Here is an 18,781-nt window from a genome sequence, read left to right on the forward strand (position 1 = left end):
ATACTAAATCCACAAGCAGGATCCAGGCACACAATAATGATCTTTTATGACGTTTCTCAGGCACTGCTGCATGTAAGCTGGGTGAGAATCTGATCAATCGGCTCATACACTGAGAGAGGTGCATTAAGGCACAATCAAGCGCTCTGACTCTCAGTCTTTTGACCTCCAGTCTAAAGAAAAGCTCTGAGCTACTCAATCAGGGTTCATTCAGGTCCAGGCTAGAACATGCTTCACCTTTCAAAGCACTTCCAATAGTCATGACATCACAGCCTGAATGAAAAACTGCAGTATAAACAAGATGTGGAGGGTATTTAGTCTTCGTATTTACATAGTCCTGATAAAATGAATTTTATAAAATGAACAGTTCCATTTCTAAAATCTGGCTGGCTACAATCTGTCTGGTTGTATATTTAACATGGACTATTCTACCAAATTAGTTCAAACTGCAGCCCTAAAAAGCATTAATAGAGATATTAATAAGCTAAATATATACAAAATCAGCATGTATAGGGTACTTTCTTTCATTTATTGGAAGTGGCTGTCACAAACCCTTATCCCTTTTGGCCACATTGTGAGCAGTTAGATCCAACTGTTCTTAAGTAAATATGTAAATAGCTCAGAGAAGACAAGGATGCCCATTTCTCAGCACTCGAATATCTTCATGCATCTGTTACTCTGTTCTGAAACTGCTTGGGGCTGGTATTCACCAGATGATAACGTTTATGGCTACAGGCTGAAGTGGTAAACCTGAACACAAAACACCAGCATGGTGAAAATAAAACATATAAAATGCACCCAAACATAAAATTTAGCACAAGAATATGCTACGACACACAAAAAAAAAGTGAAGAGAACTAATGATGAAAATAGAAAAATAAGAGTTAATTGCTGGGGAGCTTTTTGGGCCGTCTCTTCAGTCAGTAGGACTTTTAACTGATCCTAACTAGCATTACACAAGTAACTAAGGCAAGTTAATGCAATTGTTATGTTTTACAGTACACCCTCTGAGAGTTTGGCATGACTTGCTGACATAAGCGTTCCCCAGAGGCATAAGACCAAAATACAAATATGATGATTTAAGGCTATAAGACATAGGCCTCTTAGAATAAAATAGCAAAAAATAGCCTGTGTTTCCCTAGTGGTTATTCCTACATGCAATGCAATGTGTTATTCCTGGGAATAAATGTAGCGCGCCTGGTCAAGTACATAAAGAGTGAAAAAATGTGCCGTAGAGAAATTAAAGGCATGTTTAGAGACATGTTTTTACCACTAAAAACCTCACTCTGCATGTCTGGAGCTATACATGAGTGCATAAGACACATTCCAGACAAGTGTAAACCTTCACAAGTGAATTGTGTGGAATGAAGCAGGGAGGCAGAGGCTACTTCATCTTTTCTCCAGTGGCCCACAGGAGAGTGAGTAGAGTTCCATAGCATGCCACATCACTCCACTGTCCAGCAATGTCAAAAAATAGATACAATATTGATCAGTTAATGTGAACCTTTTTAGTGAACCCCCATCCCACCGATCCATCAAAACATGAGACAGAAAGCAGGGTGAGACTGGTGAGACTGTCTGGCACAAAGCCAGTGATGAAATTCTCTTTACCCATAATGCTTTGCTAATTTTTTTTCTGTTCCCACTTGCCTCACAATAGAGCTAACAGTATCCTCCCAGGCTATTTCCCTCCTCTCTCTCTCTCTCTCTCTCTCTCTCTCTCTCTCTCTCTCACACACACACACACACACACACACACAAACACAAACAGCATTATTTCCCTCAGACAGTATCTTCTCAAGCTAAGGCTGGAATGATTCTATAGTTGATTTATCCATGCTCCACCCACAAATGTGTTCTTTCATGGCAAATGTTGCTGCAAACGAACTCCTAAATTCTAGTCCTGATTGGTTCTATCCTGTATCGCAAGGAGTTTTGGTAAGGAGGCCGCTGCTGTGTCCAGATGGAGGGGTCCTCGACAAGGGCCTAAATAAGTGCACACTCATGAACACCAAAGGAACATCCTGCAGGCTCTTAGTGCTTGTGGGCAACTGAAAATGAGGACCACAGGGCCACAGCTGGGCCAAATGGAACAGGGCTTGAGGATACATGCACTTGTGCGGTAAAATGGAGACAGTGAGCACAGCTCTTTCCTCATGATTTAAAAAATCTGGAGAAGTAACAGCTGCCTTGATAGCACAGGTGGGATGTTTAGCCTTAGTTTCCATTGGTTTCTATCAGCCTCAGGAACTGGATGAAAAATATAAACACGATAAAATCTGATGATAAATCTCTCTAAATCTCTCTTTACTTTGCATGACCAAGTGGTGCTTTTACAGGCAGGATGAAACAGCTTGAGGTGGGCTGGACAGAAAGGGCCACAGATTGCAGAACAGACTGGATATAGCTAAAGCCAGAACAATAGAAATAAACTTGTAGTCAGAAACAACTTCAGCCCATCAGCTCTGGATTCAGCTATTTGGACAGATACACAAGCCCTCACACACACACACACACACACACACACACACACACGTACATGCACACACACACACACACACACACACACACACGTACACACACACACACACATGATAATTATGATAATGTTATTTAGTATAAGTTTTATGTTATTCTCCTCTTCTGTCTCTTTTACCTAAGAGGATCTGATTGTAAGTATCTCTCTCTTTTGCCGGCTCATGCCATGAGAACAAACACTGTACCTGATAAACTGGAGCATTTGATTCTTTGTGAGATAGGAAATCTGTTGTCTTGGCACTACAATATAAGAATATTGGTAGGTGAGTATATCTTTTATGTTTATTTAAATGTATATGTATGTATATCTTTTTAGGTCAAGAACTTCAGTTTAAGTAATCAGTCAAAGTTAGAATTTACGGCACAATTTGGGAAATACATGGATCTTTATATGGATAATTCACAGATAACAAAGTAAGAAATGCTGTTGGAGGAAGGCCTGAACCAAATATTGATCTATATTGCCCCCTAATGGTAGAACTGTGTTATATTACTGCTTATGCGGTCTCCAGACCCTTACACCTAAGTGGCTCTAAACTTACTCCTACTGAGTTGAAATTAAATAGAGATAATTAGGTTAAATACAGAATGATAGATTTAATTTGGTGGCTTTTAAAACTACACTGGGTGGAATCACACCTCATTATTTAAATACACCCCTCATGTCATGGTAATTAGACAAATTGTCAAGTTTGGTGCGGGGGTCCAAATTATTTGCATTCAATGATTGAAGTTTGCAACCCATACACATCACCTGACAGTGACATCTTACTTGTTGATGTCCTGTTTGGACTATAATGGAGGCTTTTTTAGTTCCTGCTTATTTTGAGGGTTTTTTTTTTGCTTTCTTTTTTTGCTTATTGCTTACCTCTGAATCCACCAGTGCCTCCCCAGTCTTTAAGACACATCAGCTGTTGTATTAAGAACTCCCAGGGCCCCTGGCATCCCGTCTAGGATGCCCCTTCATGCAATAAATGATGGTGATGTGCCCGCTAGAGCAAGCAAATATGATAACGTCTTACTGAGTGCCCTTTGAGTGGAAAAAAAAACCTGGTGCAGTGCCCTGTAAGGTGCCTTACAATGGTCTAAACTTGACACTCCCTATGGGAGCACTCGAATGGAAAAGGGTGCCGTTGTGTATGCCGCCCCTAAATGACAGTGTCCCAAATGGTTCCCATTCCATTAGAGAAAATGGGATGCAGTGCTGTATAGGCTACTCCTACAAGTGAGAAAACATGATAAAGTGCCAAATTAGGTGCTCACCTAATGGAGAAGTTCCCCTCTAGTGGAGAAAATGTGATGCAGTGCTGTAAAGGGTGTCCCTACATGCATGAAAATATTGTCAAGTTTCCTAATGGATGCCCCTCTAGTGGAGAAAATGTGAAATGGTGCCATACAGGCGCTCTCACGATAGGATGAACTTGTCGTTTTCTTCAGGTGCCTTTCTGGTGAAAAAATTCACGAAGTGCATTGTTTGATGTCCTTCTAATTGGCCTTGCAATGGAGAGAAAAAAATTTCAGTGAAGAAAATGAGATGAGTGCCCTCTAGGGCAGGCTTTCCCTGGGTGGGTGCTGTGACGACCTTTACCTCTCAAACCCTGCTTACATTCAAAACACAATGTATGGCTGCCACCAAATGTTTTCTGCATTTCTGCAAGGGGCCGACAAGTTAGTTCTATGTAATCTCATCTGCACTGTCCCTGTTTAATGTTCCTTTAGGTTAGGTTAACTGTATTTAATAGTAAAAGACAAAGTAAATTGTTGCCAGCCATGACAGAATAAAATTTAAAATATTCATTCCCATTGCTAAAAATGACATCTATTCCATCCGTTTTAATTTTCTATTTTAGCCACACCCCCTGTTCAGATTGTCAGAATGTGTGTGCATTTGTGAAACAAATGTTAATAGTTCCCTCTGTGTTTTATTTCGGAGGTGTTTGTGAAATAAATATTTTTATAGTTTATAGTTCCCTGTGTGTTCATATCAGGTTATAATTTTAATCTGGATATCACCTAATAAAATAATGTTAATCTTAATCAAGGATGAAGACAATTTATCACATATAATGTATTATAGCTTTTTGCATGCTATAGGGGCCCCATGTTGAGCAGTAGCCTGCCACGGTATATAAAATAAATAAAATCCCCCTAATGGCAAATATTTGCAGAAATTTAACCATGTAGGAAATAGGCTATTGCACATAGATTGAGAATGAATCATTTTGTTTCCATTACAGTGCCGTTCAGAGTACACACAAACACAATTTGTTTATTAAAATTATTTTTAGGTGTGTTTTTTTCTGTTATTTTTGTGATATTTGTCAGATTGTGGGGGCCTCCAAAGATGGTTTTGGCCAGGGGTCTTGTGAGACCATGATCCATCTCCGATTGACATACCTGATGCTTTGGCCTTTTTCTGATTTGTTCTGATATTGTGGACTCTGCTTTACTTGCAGATGTGAAAAGACAACAGCAACAAACATCACATGTAGAATCAGCTCTAGATCTTTTGTCATTTCTTTCATGGCTATGGCTGTACTACATATGGTGGAGTAACAAACGTGGCCTAACTGAAAAGCTTCCAGCACCTGCTAGTCATGAACTCAACGGAAGAGAGTGATGCAACTATATGTCCAAATATTTGAAGACTCTGCTCATCCAGTGTTTCTTGTGAAGTAAAGGGGATTAATAACAAATTTACCACAAGAGTCTTTACTCTTTTGGGAAGGCTTTAAAATACATTTTGGAACACAGCATACAGCCAGAAGAGCATTAGTGAGGTCAGGCACTGATGTTGGACGATTAGTTTGGGATAACAAATGCCACTCCATCTCATCCCAAAGTTACATCCCTGACCAACCTCGCTTTATATATGTCACACATTTGCATTCACACAAACAGAGTAGGGTCAACAAATACAGACTTTGATGTCTCAACATAAAATGCAATTGTTGATGGAACTTGAAACATTTCAGTGCAATTTATTTGGCTTTCACTGAACAGAATCTCTGATTCAAATAAATAGATACCATTCATCAAAATGTCCATTAATTCTTGTCTGATTTGCATAAATCAGTTACTTAAGGGTAACACAATACATTTATCTAATGTCTATATCGCTTCAGTTTGTAAATCAAATCAAAAGCTCAATTTTTTGAGTGATATTTAATGGTGCTCCATCACTCCAGAAAATACAGTTCCACTGCTCCACAGACCAGTACTGGTGGTTTTACCCCTCTTGCTGATGCTTGGCATAGAGAATGGTGGCCTAAGGTTCATGTGCAGCTCCATTCCATTGGCAATGCTTTTCCAAGGAGATTATACAAGCTGCGTGTGCACAGCTGAACACCTGTGCTGAATCGACTCATTAAAAGAGATGTCTCAATACTTTTGTTCATATGTAACATCCCATGAGATGTGGAGAGAGTGACATCTAGAGGCAGCAAGAACTCATTACACAATTCATCCTTAATCCAAGTCATTACCAGTCATTCATTATCAAGTCATTATTATCTTGCCAGCTCTGTTATATCAACAATTTCAATTTGAGTGAAATCAAGGAATAATGGAAATAAGTTCAATTTTCTTTTATTATTATACATTTTTCTGTCTTTTTTTCATGAGATGATGTGTCATCCTGTTAAATGGCTATTTAGTAGTAACATAAATTCAAATTTAACATTTTTGTATTGAATTATATAAACGTGTTCTTGGAACAACATATCTGTATAGACGTCTCATGCTCTTACAGAGTCCTGTAGGTTCAGTGAGAATGCCAAGGCTCATATATTAAGTTTTACTTATGAAGGAATTACAAGATGATCTACTAAAACACATTCAAGTTTTGGTTTGCTGTCTTGAAGACTTGAACTGTAACAGCGTGAAATAAGTTTGAGGTTTGAGGTCTCCTGCACAATCGATAATCCGATGTCATAATCAATCGTAGTCACTTTTTTTTTGTTTTTTCAAGAAGCATGTTCCATGATGTTGCCTGACTTCATAAATGAGGTGGGAAGAGTGTAGGCTGCAGGTAGCCAGCGGGCAAGAATGGGTGCAGGATGCCGCCAGTGGACGACAGTGGCATAGCACTGGAGGAGTGAAAGATGACGTCTCCGGTGCTGAAAGGGGGAAAAGGTCGAAATCCTGCTGTGGTGGGTCCACATGCTATTGCTCCAGTGCTGGGACTCAGGCTTGGAAGTGAAGTGGTGCTGGACTGCATGGTGCCATCAGCCCCTGGGTTCTGCTTCTTCCACTTGGTCCTGCGGTTCTGGAACCAGATCTTCACCTGCGTCTCTGTGAGGCTCAGCGACAGTGCCAGGTTCAGCCTCTCGCACACGGACAGGTAGCGTGTGGAGCGAAACTTGTTCTCCAGGGCTACCAGCTGTTCGTAGGTGAAGGCGGTCCTGGCTCGGCGGGGCCTGGTGCAGCCATGATCAGGCCTGCGGCGGCGGGAGCGAGAAGGCTCTGTCATACCACTGCTGTCTCCATCAGCATCCCCTTCCTCACCGGGAGACAAACGTGACTGGACAGTGCTGAGAGCTGAAGCTGAGTCCACTTCATGTGTTGGATGGGGTGTGAAAGAGCGCTGGGGGTCATCCACTGTCTGACCACCTGGGAATTTATGCAAACAACAGCATGAGAAAAGACAACAATGCTTGTTGCATCTGCTTCTGTAAATTAAACACTGAACCGTATGGATGTGCTGACATCAGTACAACAGTGATGAAATCAGTAAAATAGTGCTTAAGTCTGATCAGCTAAACAGTGCAAAAATCAGTTAAACAGTGCTGGAATCAGTACAGATGTACTGAAATCAGTAAAACAGTACTGTAATCAGAACAGCTAAACAATGGTAAAACCAGTAAAACTGTGCTGTAATCAGTGAAATTGTGCTGGAATCAGTACAGATGTACTGAAATCAGTAAAACAGTACTGACATCAGAACAGCTAAACAGTGCTGAAATCAGTAAAACTGTGCTTGAATCAATGTAGATGTGCTGAAATCAGTACATAAGTGCTGAAATCAGTGAAACTGTGCTGGAATTAGTAAAACATTGTTGAAATTGGAACAGCTCAACAGAGCTGAAATCAGTAAAACAGTGCTTTTACAGATGTGCTGAAATCAGTACAGAAGTGCTAAAATCAGTAAAGCAGTGCTTTTACAAATGTGCTGCAATCAGTAAAATTACTGATATCAGTAAAACTGCTGAATTTAGTAAAACAGTTATGTAAGTAGTACTGATGTGCTGAAAACAGTAAAGCTATGGCAAAATCAGTACAGATATGCTGAAATCCGTATAGATGTGCAGAAACCATTACAGATGTGCTGAAATCAATACAAATGTGGTGGAATCAGTACAGATGTGCTGAGATTAATAAACCTTTACTGAAATCAGTACATCAGAATGGCAGCACTTTATCTGGAGTTCATTGTAGATGCTTCGTCTTTAATTATCATTCAACTACATATCCATGAACAGCAACTAAACTTTATACAGAATGTAATGGATCATATTAAATCTAACCCTAAAACTAAACCTAACCTTAACATCAACCAAAGCCTAATCCTCACTCCAACACTGTTGACAATCAACTGGGTTTTACTAATAGCTTGTTAACAATTAAAGCATGTGCAGATAATCTAAACGGAGCTTTCAAATTAGTTTTAAAAGAAAAAAAAAACTCTAAAATAAAGTTAAGGCAAGAAGTTCAGTCTCTCACGCTGTTAAATTCACCAGCGAGACCCCGCAAGTTTAATTTGAGGAATTTAGAGCATGCCCCGAGTATGACGGGAAAGATATGGATCGAGAGTTATGTGTGTGGAACGAGGCGAGGGTTAAGAAGGGGGACTTGGGTGGATTGGGCTATAATCCCTTAATAATTTATAAATCACAAATCGCTTCAAATGTCATGTTGCGGAAAGAAATCCCGGTTAAATCCAGCTCCAGCACCTACCCGTGACGTGCTAATAGAGTTTCATATTTGTCGGCAAATCGATAAATGTCATCTATTTAAAGGGAAGTTTTAATCGAGCGATATTTGGGATCAGACATGGAAGGGGTTTGAAGTTTGTACCTGCAAGGTGCTGCAGGGAGATATGCAGCATCCAGTAATGGGATATCGATCAAAGGCAGCGCAGGCATCCTCAATGGGACCATTTAAACAATTATCTGTCCTTACTGCCCCTGTGCCAATCACACAGCAAGCCATTGTGATTGTTGAAGGGACATACAGCCTTAGAAATTAAGGGAAGGTCATATAAAGACCACTTAAAATATTCCATCATGTCTTAGATGGAAAGCAGTGGCAAATCTCGCTCTCGGTCTCTTTCCTTTCTTTATTTTTTCAGCCAAAGTCAAAAGTGGGCGCGTTTCCAGTGCCTTATAGCTTCACTGTACAACCATAGATCTCTTTATAAATGAAAATAAAATAACCATAGCGAGGAATTATATCCAGATATGCAGATAACGCTTGAGTTCTAACCATCACTTGCAGTATGATCACAGTGCAGCTCAACGCACCGCTGCGTATCTGCTTATATATTTTGAAATAATATCTCTGATAAAAGCTGTTCATTTACCTGCATCCTCATCGACGTATAAAGCCTCTGTAGGAACAGCGTCTCCTCTACCGCTCAGCGTGCTCTCCGCGTCCCCACGGTCTCCGCGGAAAGGAGACTCCGTGTTGTCTTTTTCAACTCCATCCAGCTTTTTCCGCGTGAACTTTTTGGGATCCAGTATGTCGATAATCGAAAACGAAATTCTATGACTGGCCGTTGTTTTCGCTTCTGTCTCCTGATACTCGAACATCTTCGGTCCTGAAAGCCACCTGATGAGGGAACAAGCTCGCGCCTCTTTGTCCTGCTGCCCTGTACAGTCGCGCTCCTCCAGCTGCTGCTCGCCCAGATGTGGCCGGGCGCTCAGGGGTGCGCTCTTTAACTCCGCTGGTTCGAAGAGCCGCGCTCTCTGGCACCCACGTGACACGCAGAGCAGCCGTTTAGCGCGCGGAGCGATCAGCTTGTTAATGGGCCTCAATAAACTGCAACTAATTAGAGCGCAGAAAAGACAGCGCGCGAGGCTGCAGGTGCAACTGTTGAGCGCGAACAGAAATCAAAGCTAATCAGCAGAATTAAGAAAATGAGTTCAGATATCAGCGATATAACTACAGTGGAGATCAACACAGCAATAGAAATGAAATGGAGATCAAAGTTGAACAACAGAAATCAAATGGAGATCAAAGTTGAACAACAGAAATGAAATGGAGTTTAAAGTGAATAGTGGAAATCAAATGGAGATCAAAGTTGAACAATAGAAATAAAATTGAGATCAAAGTTGAACAATAGAAATGAAATGGAGATCAAAGTTGAACAATAGAGATAAAATGGAGTTTAAAGTGAACAATAGAAATCAAATGGAGATCAAGGTTAGCAATGGAAATGAAATGGGGATCAAAGTGAACAATGGAAATCAAATGGAGATCAAGGTTGAATAATAGAAATCAAATGGAGATCAAAGTGAACAATGGAAATCAAATGGAGATCAAGGTTGAACAATGGAAATCAAATAGAGATCAAAGTGAACAACAGAAATAAAATGGAGATCAAAATGAACAACGGAAATTAAATGGAAATCAAGGTTGTACAGCAAAAATCAAATGAAGATGAAAGCTGAACAATATAAATCAAATGGAGATCAAAGTTGAATGGAAATAAAATGGAGATCAAAGTTGAGCAGTAAAATTCAAAGGGAGAAGATGATTGTTCAACAATGTCAAAGTTCAACTTTAGAAATCATATGGAGATCAAAATTCAGCAATAGAAGTCAAGTGGAGATCAAAGTTTAATGACAGAAATTCAATGAAAGCCAAAGTTATACCAGTAAATATCTTCATTATTGCATTGCTGTTATTGCCATGGTCAGATATCAAGATTAACTATTTCTGATATTTCCCCAAATGTTTCTGTGCCATGAAGTATTGCTTAAAAAAACTCTGCATTTGGTCAAGTAACATTGCTCCATAATGTATATTTCTTAGGACACAATGTATCCAACTTGTTATGTGAATATAGAAGCTGAATATGTCAGCTAGTTCTTTAGATTTGTTTTCCCTCAGATTTGTGACTTAGGCTTCCATTTTATCATCAGCTGAAGTCATTATCAATCAGCCTGTTCTTCTTCAGTTATGATCATATGTTAATGTGTCACGGTCGAGTGCGAGTCTGGTAGAGGATGATAGCTGCTACAGACTGGATCAATACGCTCAGCGGGTGTCCAGCACTGATAAAAGTGTCCCACAATGCATGGCCTCACTAAAGAGGGCTCTACCATTAAACCATTAGTGTGACTGTCTGATTAGGAAGCTCACTTACTGCACTTATTTAACACCACGTCTAAAATGTTTTCACCTTGGCTTTCTTCCCCAGTCTGGAGAAAAACTGCAGTGGCAGAAAATGTAAAACAGTTTCAGACTGGTGCAGTATATATATACCAGACTTCATGTTGTTCCAGTACTGACCACAGACAGGTCCATTTATCATTGATTCAGTATTGATCTGATTTGAAGCTGCCATTAAATTTTAGAAACTACAAGCCTCAAGGGTGAAATATTTCTAATATTTCTAACATTGTTTATATATCATCTGTAAAGGGGGTTAGGAAGCAGAAGCTTAGAGCAACTCAATGTGATGAAATGAAAAGAAAAGAAAAGAAAAGGAAAGACAAGAAAAGAAAAGAAAAGAAAAGAAAACCTTGAACAAATGTATTTAATGTGATCCTTGTACATTGCCACTGCCATAACAAAACCTCTTCAGAACAGACCTAGCCATTCTATATTCAAATTGCTCTGTTGTGTTTTTGTTTTGCTATCCAGTGTCGACCAGAGGAGGATGGGTTCCCCTTCTGGGTCTCGGTTCCTCACAAGGTTTCTTCTTCTTCCTTTAAGGGAGTTTTTCTTGCCACTGTAACTCTTGGCTTGCTTATTTGGGATTTCTATAAAGCTGCTTTATGAAAACACACTGTTGAAAAAGGTCTGTACAAATAAATTTTGATTTGAATAAAACTGAATTCACTCAAAAGAGCTAAATCAATTCAACATTACATTAACATTACAAGATTTTATACAAAGTAATTTTGGACTATTTTTATTGGTCCGTAAAACAATGTAAAGGGCAGCTCTTCAAATGTTATAAAAAAAAAAAGTGGAGTCACAGGGCTTTGACATGACAGACGATATATTCTTGATTGATATTGTGATGCCACATAAACAGCTCAGACACAGCGTGATAATGGCGAGGACAAAAATCCAGTTTGCAGGCTGTTAAACGGGCGTCCTAATTCCTTCCCACTTCACTGAGCATGTCATTTCCTCCGCTTGCTCTTGCTTTATGGCTCGAGCCAATTTCATCTCCATTCCCAAGTCTTTTTGTCCTGCCCTGTTTTCCAGTAGTAGCCCACAACCCACAGTGCATGTTTCTTGCTTGTAACATGGTCAAACATCAGCCAGTGTCTGTCCCCATTGAGGCCGCTGTTTGCCTTCATTAGCATGTGTAAACCCAGTAACTGAGTGAGTTCCATATGAATGAGCTCTTACTGGTGGTTTACAACTTCCTCTCTGCGGCCCACACCGCACGCACATGTGTTTACACAGGACCGGGACACAAAAGTGCGTCTCAGTGACAATGCAGGCGCAGGTACTGCTAGCACAAAAGTCAGGAGAGGAAAAGAGGGTTCCTGAGAAGAGCAGCAGCTGCTGGGGGGCAGTTATGTCCACAGACAAGCGCTCCAGGCAGGAGAGATCAGAGGGGGCTCACAGCCAGGGAGCGGGCCGCCTGGGGAGGGGGCACACTTATGGGCAAACCCTCCTGCTGTTCCTGCATTACCACCTCCAGAACCCATAAAATCATCCCAGGAAGACTGGAGCAGCCAGCTAAACACTGGATAATTTGTATAATGGCTGGAGTCGCGTCGCTGGGTGGAGTTCCATTCACAGACTGAACTGTTCCCTTTGTCATCCTCTGTTCCATCTATTCCTGTCCAAAGTATGCCTGGACAAAAGACCTGTCTGATGTCTTTTGACTCTCTTCCTCTCTTTAGTTTGAACAAAAGACAGGCACATGCCCTGCAGGCGGAATACACACTGAGGCCTCCAAGAGCACAGACAGTCAGTAAGTGTAGAAGAGGTGGACTAGATGAATAATGAAGGAGAACCGATTCGTTATAGGTTCAAAATGCTTATACAAGTGTCTACAAATAAATATGAAAGACGTGTCAAGAAAGAACTGAACATCATATATAATTTGCAAGAAAGTGGCAGTATCACCAACTTATTGAAAGCTGTGAGTGCACTAACATGCACAAAAATATAAAACTATCACTATCCAGTTACCAAATTATTTGTGATCATGTGAGAGAATATTAGATTTTATATCAGGTTAAACTATCAGATACTATCAGAATTCTAGAAATCTCAAATTTCAACAACACGAATTGTAATTAGACATTCTATATCTGTTCATATGCACAATATATTTATATTAGGGCTGTCAATGTGTTAAATAAATTAACGGAGACTAATCGCATTTATGTTATTTGCTTAAATTTGACCCTGAAAAAAGACCCATTTAAAGAGCAGTGCATTTTGTTATAGCTGCATGCATGGACAACATGAGTTTTATCAGAATGTACCTTTAAAAATTCAATATGAACCTGAACATAAAATCACATGAATGCAGGATGAACATGAACACGAAAAAAAAGGGTGAACACAGTTTCCAGTTTTCATCACCCATGTCTAGTAAGAGCCACAGTGGAGGCATGTTCCAACTCCTCTATGATTGTACCCTCTTGTTCTCTCAAATGATATGTTTATCTCGCTACATTACATCTTGTTTCGAGGAGAACTGGTGCTTTCCACTTTGGTGATGAATTTGTTAGTTTGCTGCTTGTTGATTTATCCATAGTTCTCCAGTGAGCACGGTCCAGCGTAGTCTGCCAAGTCTGCTGAACGTGTTTTGCTTGTAAATGAACGTAATAAAACAAAAATTAAACAAATTCACTGCGTGACAGTAGCTGGAAACAACTTCTATCAAGAGACTGAACAATGGATCTCACCATTTAAAAGCTGTATTTAAATGAGAAAGCTAGTAATAGTTAATAATAGCAACATACAGTGCATGTGTAGCAGCACGTCAGGGTGGTACTACAGATGATTTGGATCAAGGATCAAACTAGGAAAATATATTAAAATGGCATTATAAATTAATCACACCTTGACACCACTAATTCATATATACATATATCGTTGCTGTCTCACAAAAACCTTGTTTCACCATTTTTGTCACTATTCATTGTTTGCATAATTTGAAAACTCCACTTACCCTTTGCTTATATATTTATATATATGTATTAGTCATTTTACAAGATGTTGTAAAAATGGTATTCATTTTAAATGTAAGGTAATGTAGCTTTATTTTAAGTGATTTTGGATTTCTCATTTTCTTTTCATCTGGAAATTTCTACACAATGTAAAGGACAACTGCTATGTTCATGTGGTATATAAAAAATGGACAGAAATGGAGATCCATGTTTTTTACAGTAAAATATATAAAATTGGATTACAGTACCAATGAGATTCTAGTTCTTGGCTTAGATGTCTGGTTCTAAGAAAATTCTTTATTTGGCATATAGTCCTATAACATTATGTGGAGATTCTTTACATGTACAACATTACAGTTCTTCATTATGTTTCTCTTCTCTGAAGAACTCTTTCCTGTACCTTTCCTTTTAAGTCTATTGGCAACTGTAGGGCATGCACCATGTATTCAGAAAGAAATCTAATTATAAACATGTCTCATGAACACCCAGAGATCCCCTTATCAGATTAGTCAACTCTTAAGCAAATGTGTTGGGTTAACTTTTATCAAAGTCAGATGTTTTTGCACTTATCAGCTTATTTTGTACAAGTAAACATACTTTGTAATAGCTCAAAGTTTTTTTTCTGCGTTTGTCTGCTGGATATGAAAGTTCTGCTTTGGGGTGTTGAGGCGAGTGCAAGGTCGGCTGCATTGCCCTGTAATTGTCCTAGCAGCTCTACCTGCTCAGCAGCGGCCCTAATGAGGGCTCTCCGCTGCGTCCGGGATGGGTGAGCGCGCCTGCCAGATGCTGACATGGAGCAGATGTGGGAAGTTGCTGGGCGATTTGTTAAGAGGCCACATCATTGCAGGAGAGGGTAATTATGCTAAGGGACTCATTCAGTAACATACACCATTCTGGCCTGCACACACCCTCACATACCCACATACACCCACACACACCTACACACACCCACACACACACATACTGAAGTAAAGGTCAGTTTGTATACTCTCACTTATTCCAATAACTACAGTGAAGAGATGTAGGAATGAGTGGGTGCCCCCTAGTGGTAGTCTAAATGAAATGTGATCTTTAGGAGAACAACAGTGAGGGAGCCACTCATGGCCTCTGTAATTCACTTGACCACTTATATGTTATATAGTATAGATTGAAAGCTAAATGTTCTTATAAAAGGAAACACTTCAGTTTGGCCTGGGCACAGGGTATTGAGCAGGCATACCAGCTTCTGTTCTCTGCACCGGTCACTACTTGTGAAGTTTCAGTGAAGAAACAGTGGACACTCATGATGAGCAAAGATTTACTCTTAAAGCAAGACCCTATTCTTATGACTTGTGTTAATTTAGAGCATATCATCACTGTCTGAAAAAAAGGTTGAATCTCCATTTAATCCTTTATTTATTTATTTTTTTACATAATTTGAAAGCGCTAGCTGCCCTTTACAATATATGTGAATTTTATGATGAATGAACCAACAGAAATAATCCAAAAATCACTTGGAATAAAATCTTTTTACATTAATTTACATTATACAATTCAAAATGTTTTTTCTTTTTCTATAAAGTTTGTTTTGAAGGTTTTGTCCCAACATGTCCGAACCAGGGCCTCTATATATTCTTCTAAGTAATTTTAGACCATTTCTATGTAAAGGGAAGCTTGTGGTGTAAAAAAGCAAAATAATGCTAATAAAAAAGTCACAAGATTTCCTTATGACAGTGACAGAATGTGGAGCATTTAAAGAAGAGAAAGCACTACACTTCTGTCCTTCACTATATCTCCCATAGCTTCCCTCTGTCACTGAAAGTGGCAGTGCTTTGACGAGACCTTAAATGCCTATTGGCTTCTGTCACACCACAGACACTTCTATGCTCATGGCTTGTGTCAGGTGTTTGCAGACATAGGGCACTAAACGTGTTTGCAGGCGTTAAAATTCAGAGGCTGAAACTGAGCCTGACAACAGAGGTGATACAGAGTGAAGGTGCATATTTAGGACTACAGATTAGAGCATAATCAAATGGCCACATCCCACACATTCCAGTTTGTTCTATTTGCATGGACATGAGCCCCTCCACCACACTCCCACACACACCATTTGTTTTTATACATTGTGAGGACATACTGTCACAGTCAGAACAAAACCTTGATCTCCATTTTTGTCATTGTTAAATTTGGAAATGCTGGCTGCCCTTGACATTATGTTAAAATTTAATAAAGAATGGAGCAAAAAAATGTTCTATTACGTTCCATCAAGTTTTTTCCTTCTACTGTAAATTTATTTGGAGACAGAAGGTTTTGTCGCAACAAGTATCAACAACCAAAACAAGTATCTCATTATATATTTAGTGTTCTACATCATCGGAGCACTGCAGCTGCCCCTTACATTTTGTGAAAATTTCATGATGACTGGACCAATACAAATGCTCCAAATTGCTTTGAATAAATTCTCTTTACATTAACTTATACTACAAGTTAAGAATGTTCTTGCTCTCTCCTGTAAAGTTACTATTTTGGAGGTACTTGTTTGTCTTTGAACAGTAAAGGTATGCATTGTATATCTGTAACTACTCATGTGTAATAAGGATTTTCTAAGGCTAACCCTAACCTTAACTTTAGTAAACAAAAATAATGGTTTTACATTTTCAAGGAAAAAAATGAAACGTGGCTTTTCTAAAAACAATCTGTTGGTCCTGACATTGTAGGTTAGGCCTGTTTTTCTCTGGTTTTCCTACAACGTCAGGACATGTTGTCTTGAAAAAGTACAAAAACAAACAAATACACACACACACACACAAACAAACATATATTTGCACCTATGTGAGGTCTTGGGATGCGGGCCACAGCAGATGTGAGGTTCTGTCAGTCAATGCTGGCATTAATTGCTCATTGTTCTCAGAAGGTCGTGCCATAATTCATTAACGCTTAACGAGTCCCCCCGGTGCCACCTGCATGCCTTCCCTCGATTGCCCGTTAAATTACGAGCGACTCTCACGCTCCCCGCGCTCAACAATGAAGATGTATTCTCCACGTAAAGGAGAGGGCTATTAGTTACATTATTTAAATAGCCCACTTTAAAGCCAGGGGGAGGCTAACTTTATGAAGGGCAATTAAGCACTAACCATAATTGATAATTCATCCTCTTCACAATTAGAAAATATAAATAGTGTGTCTGGGATTAATGGTTATGGGTGTTTAGAGGAAGCGAGGCATGGGCAGAACTGGCCGAGCATGGCTGATTGAGAGAAAGGAGGCAGAGCCGGATTCATCTCTATTTGGGAGGAAACAGATTGTGTTTGTCCCTTTAACACACACCGCTTCACCCTCTGCTACCCTGCCTGTGAATCCTGCTGTCTTTGCTGCTGTTCAGTTCCAAAAGTTCATAATCTGGGAATTTGACTGTGAAATGCTGTAGGGCCTGTGTCATTGTATTTTAAATAGCTCTAATATTTTTATATGCACTTCACATTTTAAATTCTTAATCTGATTTTGATGTCTCAATGTAATTTTTATTTTAATAGGTTTCCCCATTCAGTACTCTTAGGTTTCAAATTTTCTCTGTGTATTGTATTTTGTTTTGTTTTTAAGTTACATTACTGTGTCTGGTTTGTGATTTCTGTTGTGGTTATCGTGTTGTCCTAAGTGCTACTGCAAATTCCTAGCAAAGCTGGTGGATGATGCAGCAATAAAGCCTTGAGTCTTAAATAAATGCTATGGTAAACACAATACAGTGAGTGTTTTGTCAAAGGAGCACTTGTTAGGTCACAAAAAAAACATATTTCACATCTATTTGACACAATCAATCATAGGGCTATTGCTTTGGGTGTAAATTAGCTAGCTACCTAGCAACTTAATAAGACTGATGCTTCTTGTCCTAGATTCTAGCTAGTTAGCACTGACCTTTTTTTATCTGACCTACAACAAGCCACAACATCAACTTACTGTGTGCACTACATAATCACAGTGCTTCCTGGTGGCTTGGGGGTCCTAAGCGACTCTTTATAGTGCTTAAAGCTAGAACCACCCTGATTGGCCTATTTATCATGTAATATTCACCTGATTGGTCTATTTATCATGTAATGTTCACATGTAAAGAGTAGATGGCAATGGTGGAAAAAAAGGTTACAAGGTTTTGATGTGATGTGTACCAGTTACTGAACAATAAGTCTTAATATTACTATCTGAATAATATGTCTTTCCAGAGTTAATTTTAGAAGGCAGCTTAAGAGGATGACAGGTCTGAGGCCAACAGAAAGTATTAAAATTATGATAGGCTTAGCTGTATGCTCTCTTTACACATTTTTTTCCATATTCTTTGAAGTAATACCTTCACCCAACACCTCTAATGCTGTCAGTTATTGCATAGCCACATCTTTATTTTCATTTTGTATATCATTTCATCACTGTCTTAAGAAAAATGAGTATCTCCAAAATGTTAAGTTTACAAGTGACAGCAAAAACTTTCTTTACTTTCAATGTAAGTTTATGCAAAGAGATTTTATTTCAAGCAATTTTAGAGCATTTCTATTGGTCCATTAATTAAGAATTTTTCACACAATATAAAGGACAGCTGCCATGCTTGCAAGGAAAGAGGAAAGAGACTATTTGTATCTTGTTATAGAGCATCTGTAGCAATCACTGCATTTGCTCACATTAGTCACATGTCTATCCCTTAATTCTAAAAGCAGCCAAACTATAGGCTTATATCTATATTATACAGCATAATATTAGCCAGTTATTTTCCAGTATGTGTTCAGTGTAAAAGCTGAACATGAACACCACACATCACACATTATCAGAATAAAATTACTGGCAAAAGTAGTCCCCACCTTCCAAACTCCCTACATGTATTTGTGAAAATGCAGGAGCTGTAAGAATGGCAG

General features: G+C 39.2%; 1 protein-coding gene across 1 annotated transcript; it reads right to left on the minus strand.

Moving 5' to 3' along the window:
- Positions 1–6,532: 6,532 nt before the first annotated feature.
- On the minus strand, positions 6,533–9,344 carry nkx1.2la (NK1 transcription factor related 2-like,a). Its single transcript, XM_036573435.1, has 2 exons — positions 9,116–9,344; positions 6,533–7,146 (listed from the first exon to the last, which is right to left on the minus strand). Exons 1-2 carry the CDS (start codon positions 9,342–9,344, stop codon positions 6,533–6,535), a joined length of 843 nt encoding a protein of 280 aa, XP_036429328.1.
- Positions 9,345–18,781: the final 9,437 nt, after the last annotated feature.

The sequence above is a fragment of the Colossoma macropomum genome, unplaced genomic scaffold (assembly GCF_904425465.1).
Source record: "Colossoma macropomum unplaced genomic scaffold, Colossoma_macropomum, whole genome shotgun sequence".
NCBI classification, from domain to species: Eukaryota; Metazoa; Chordata; class Actinopteri; order Characiformes; family Serrasalmidae; genus Colossoma; species Colossoma macropomum.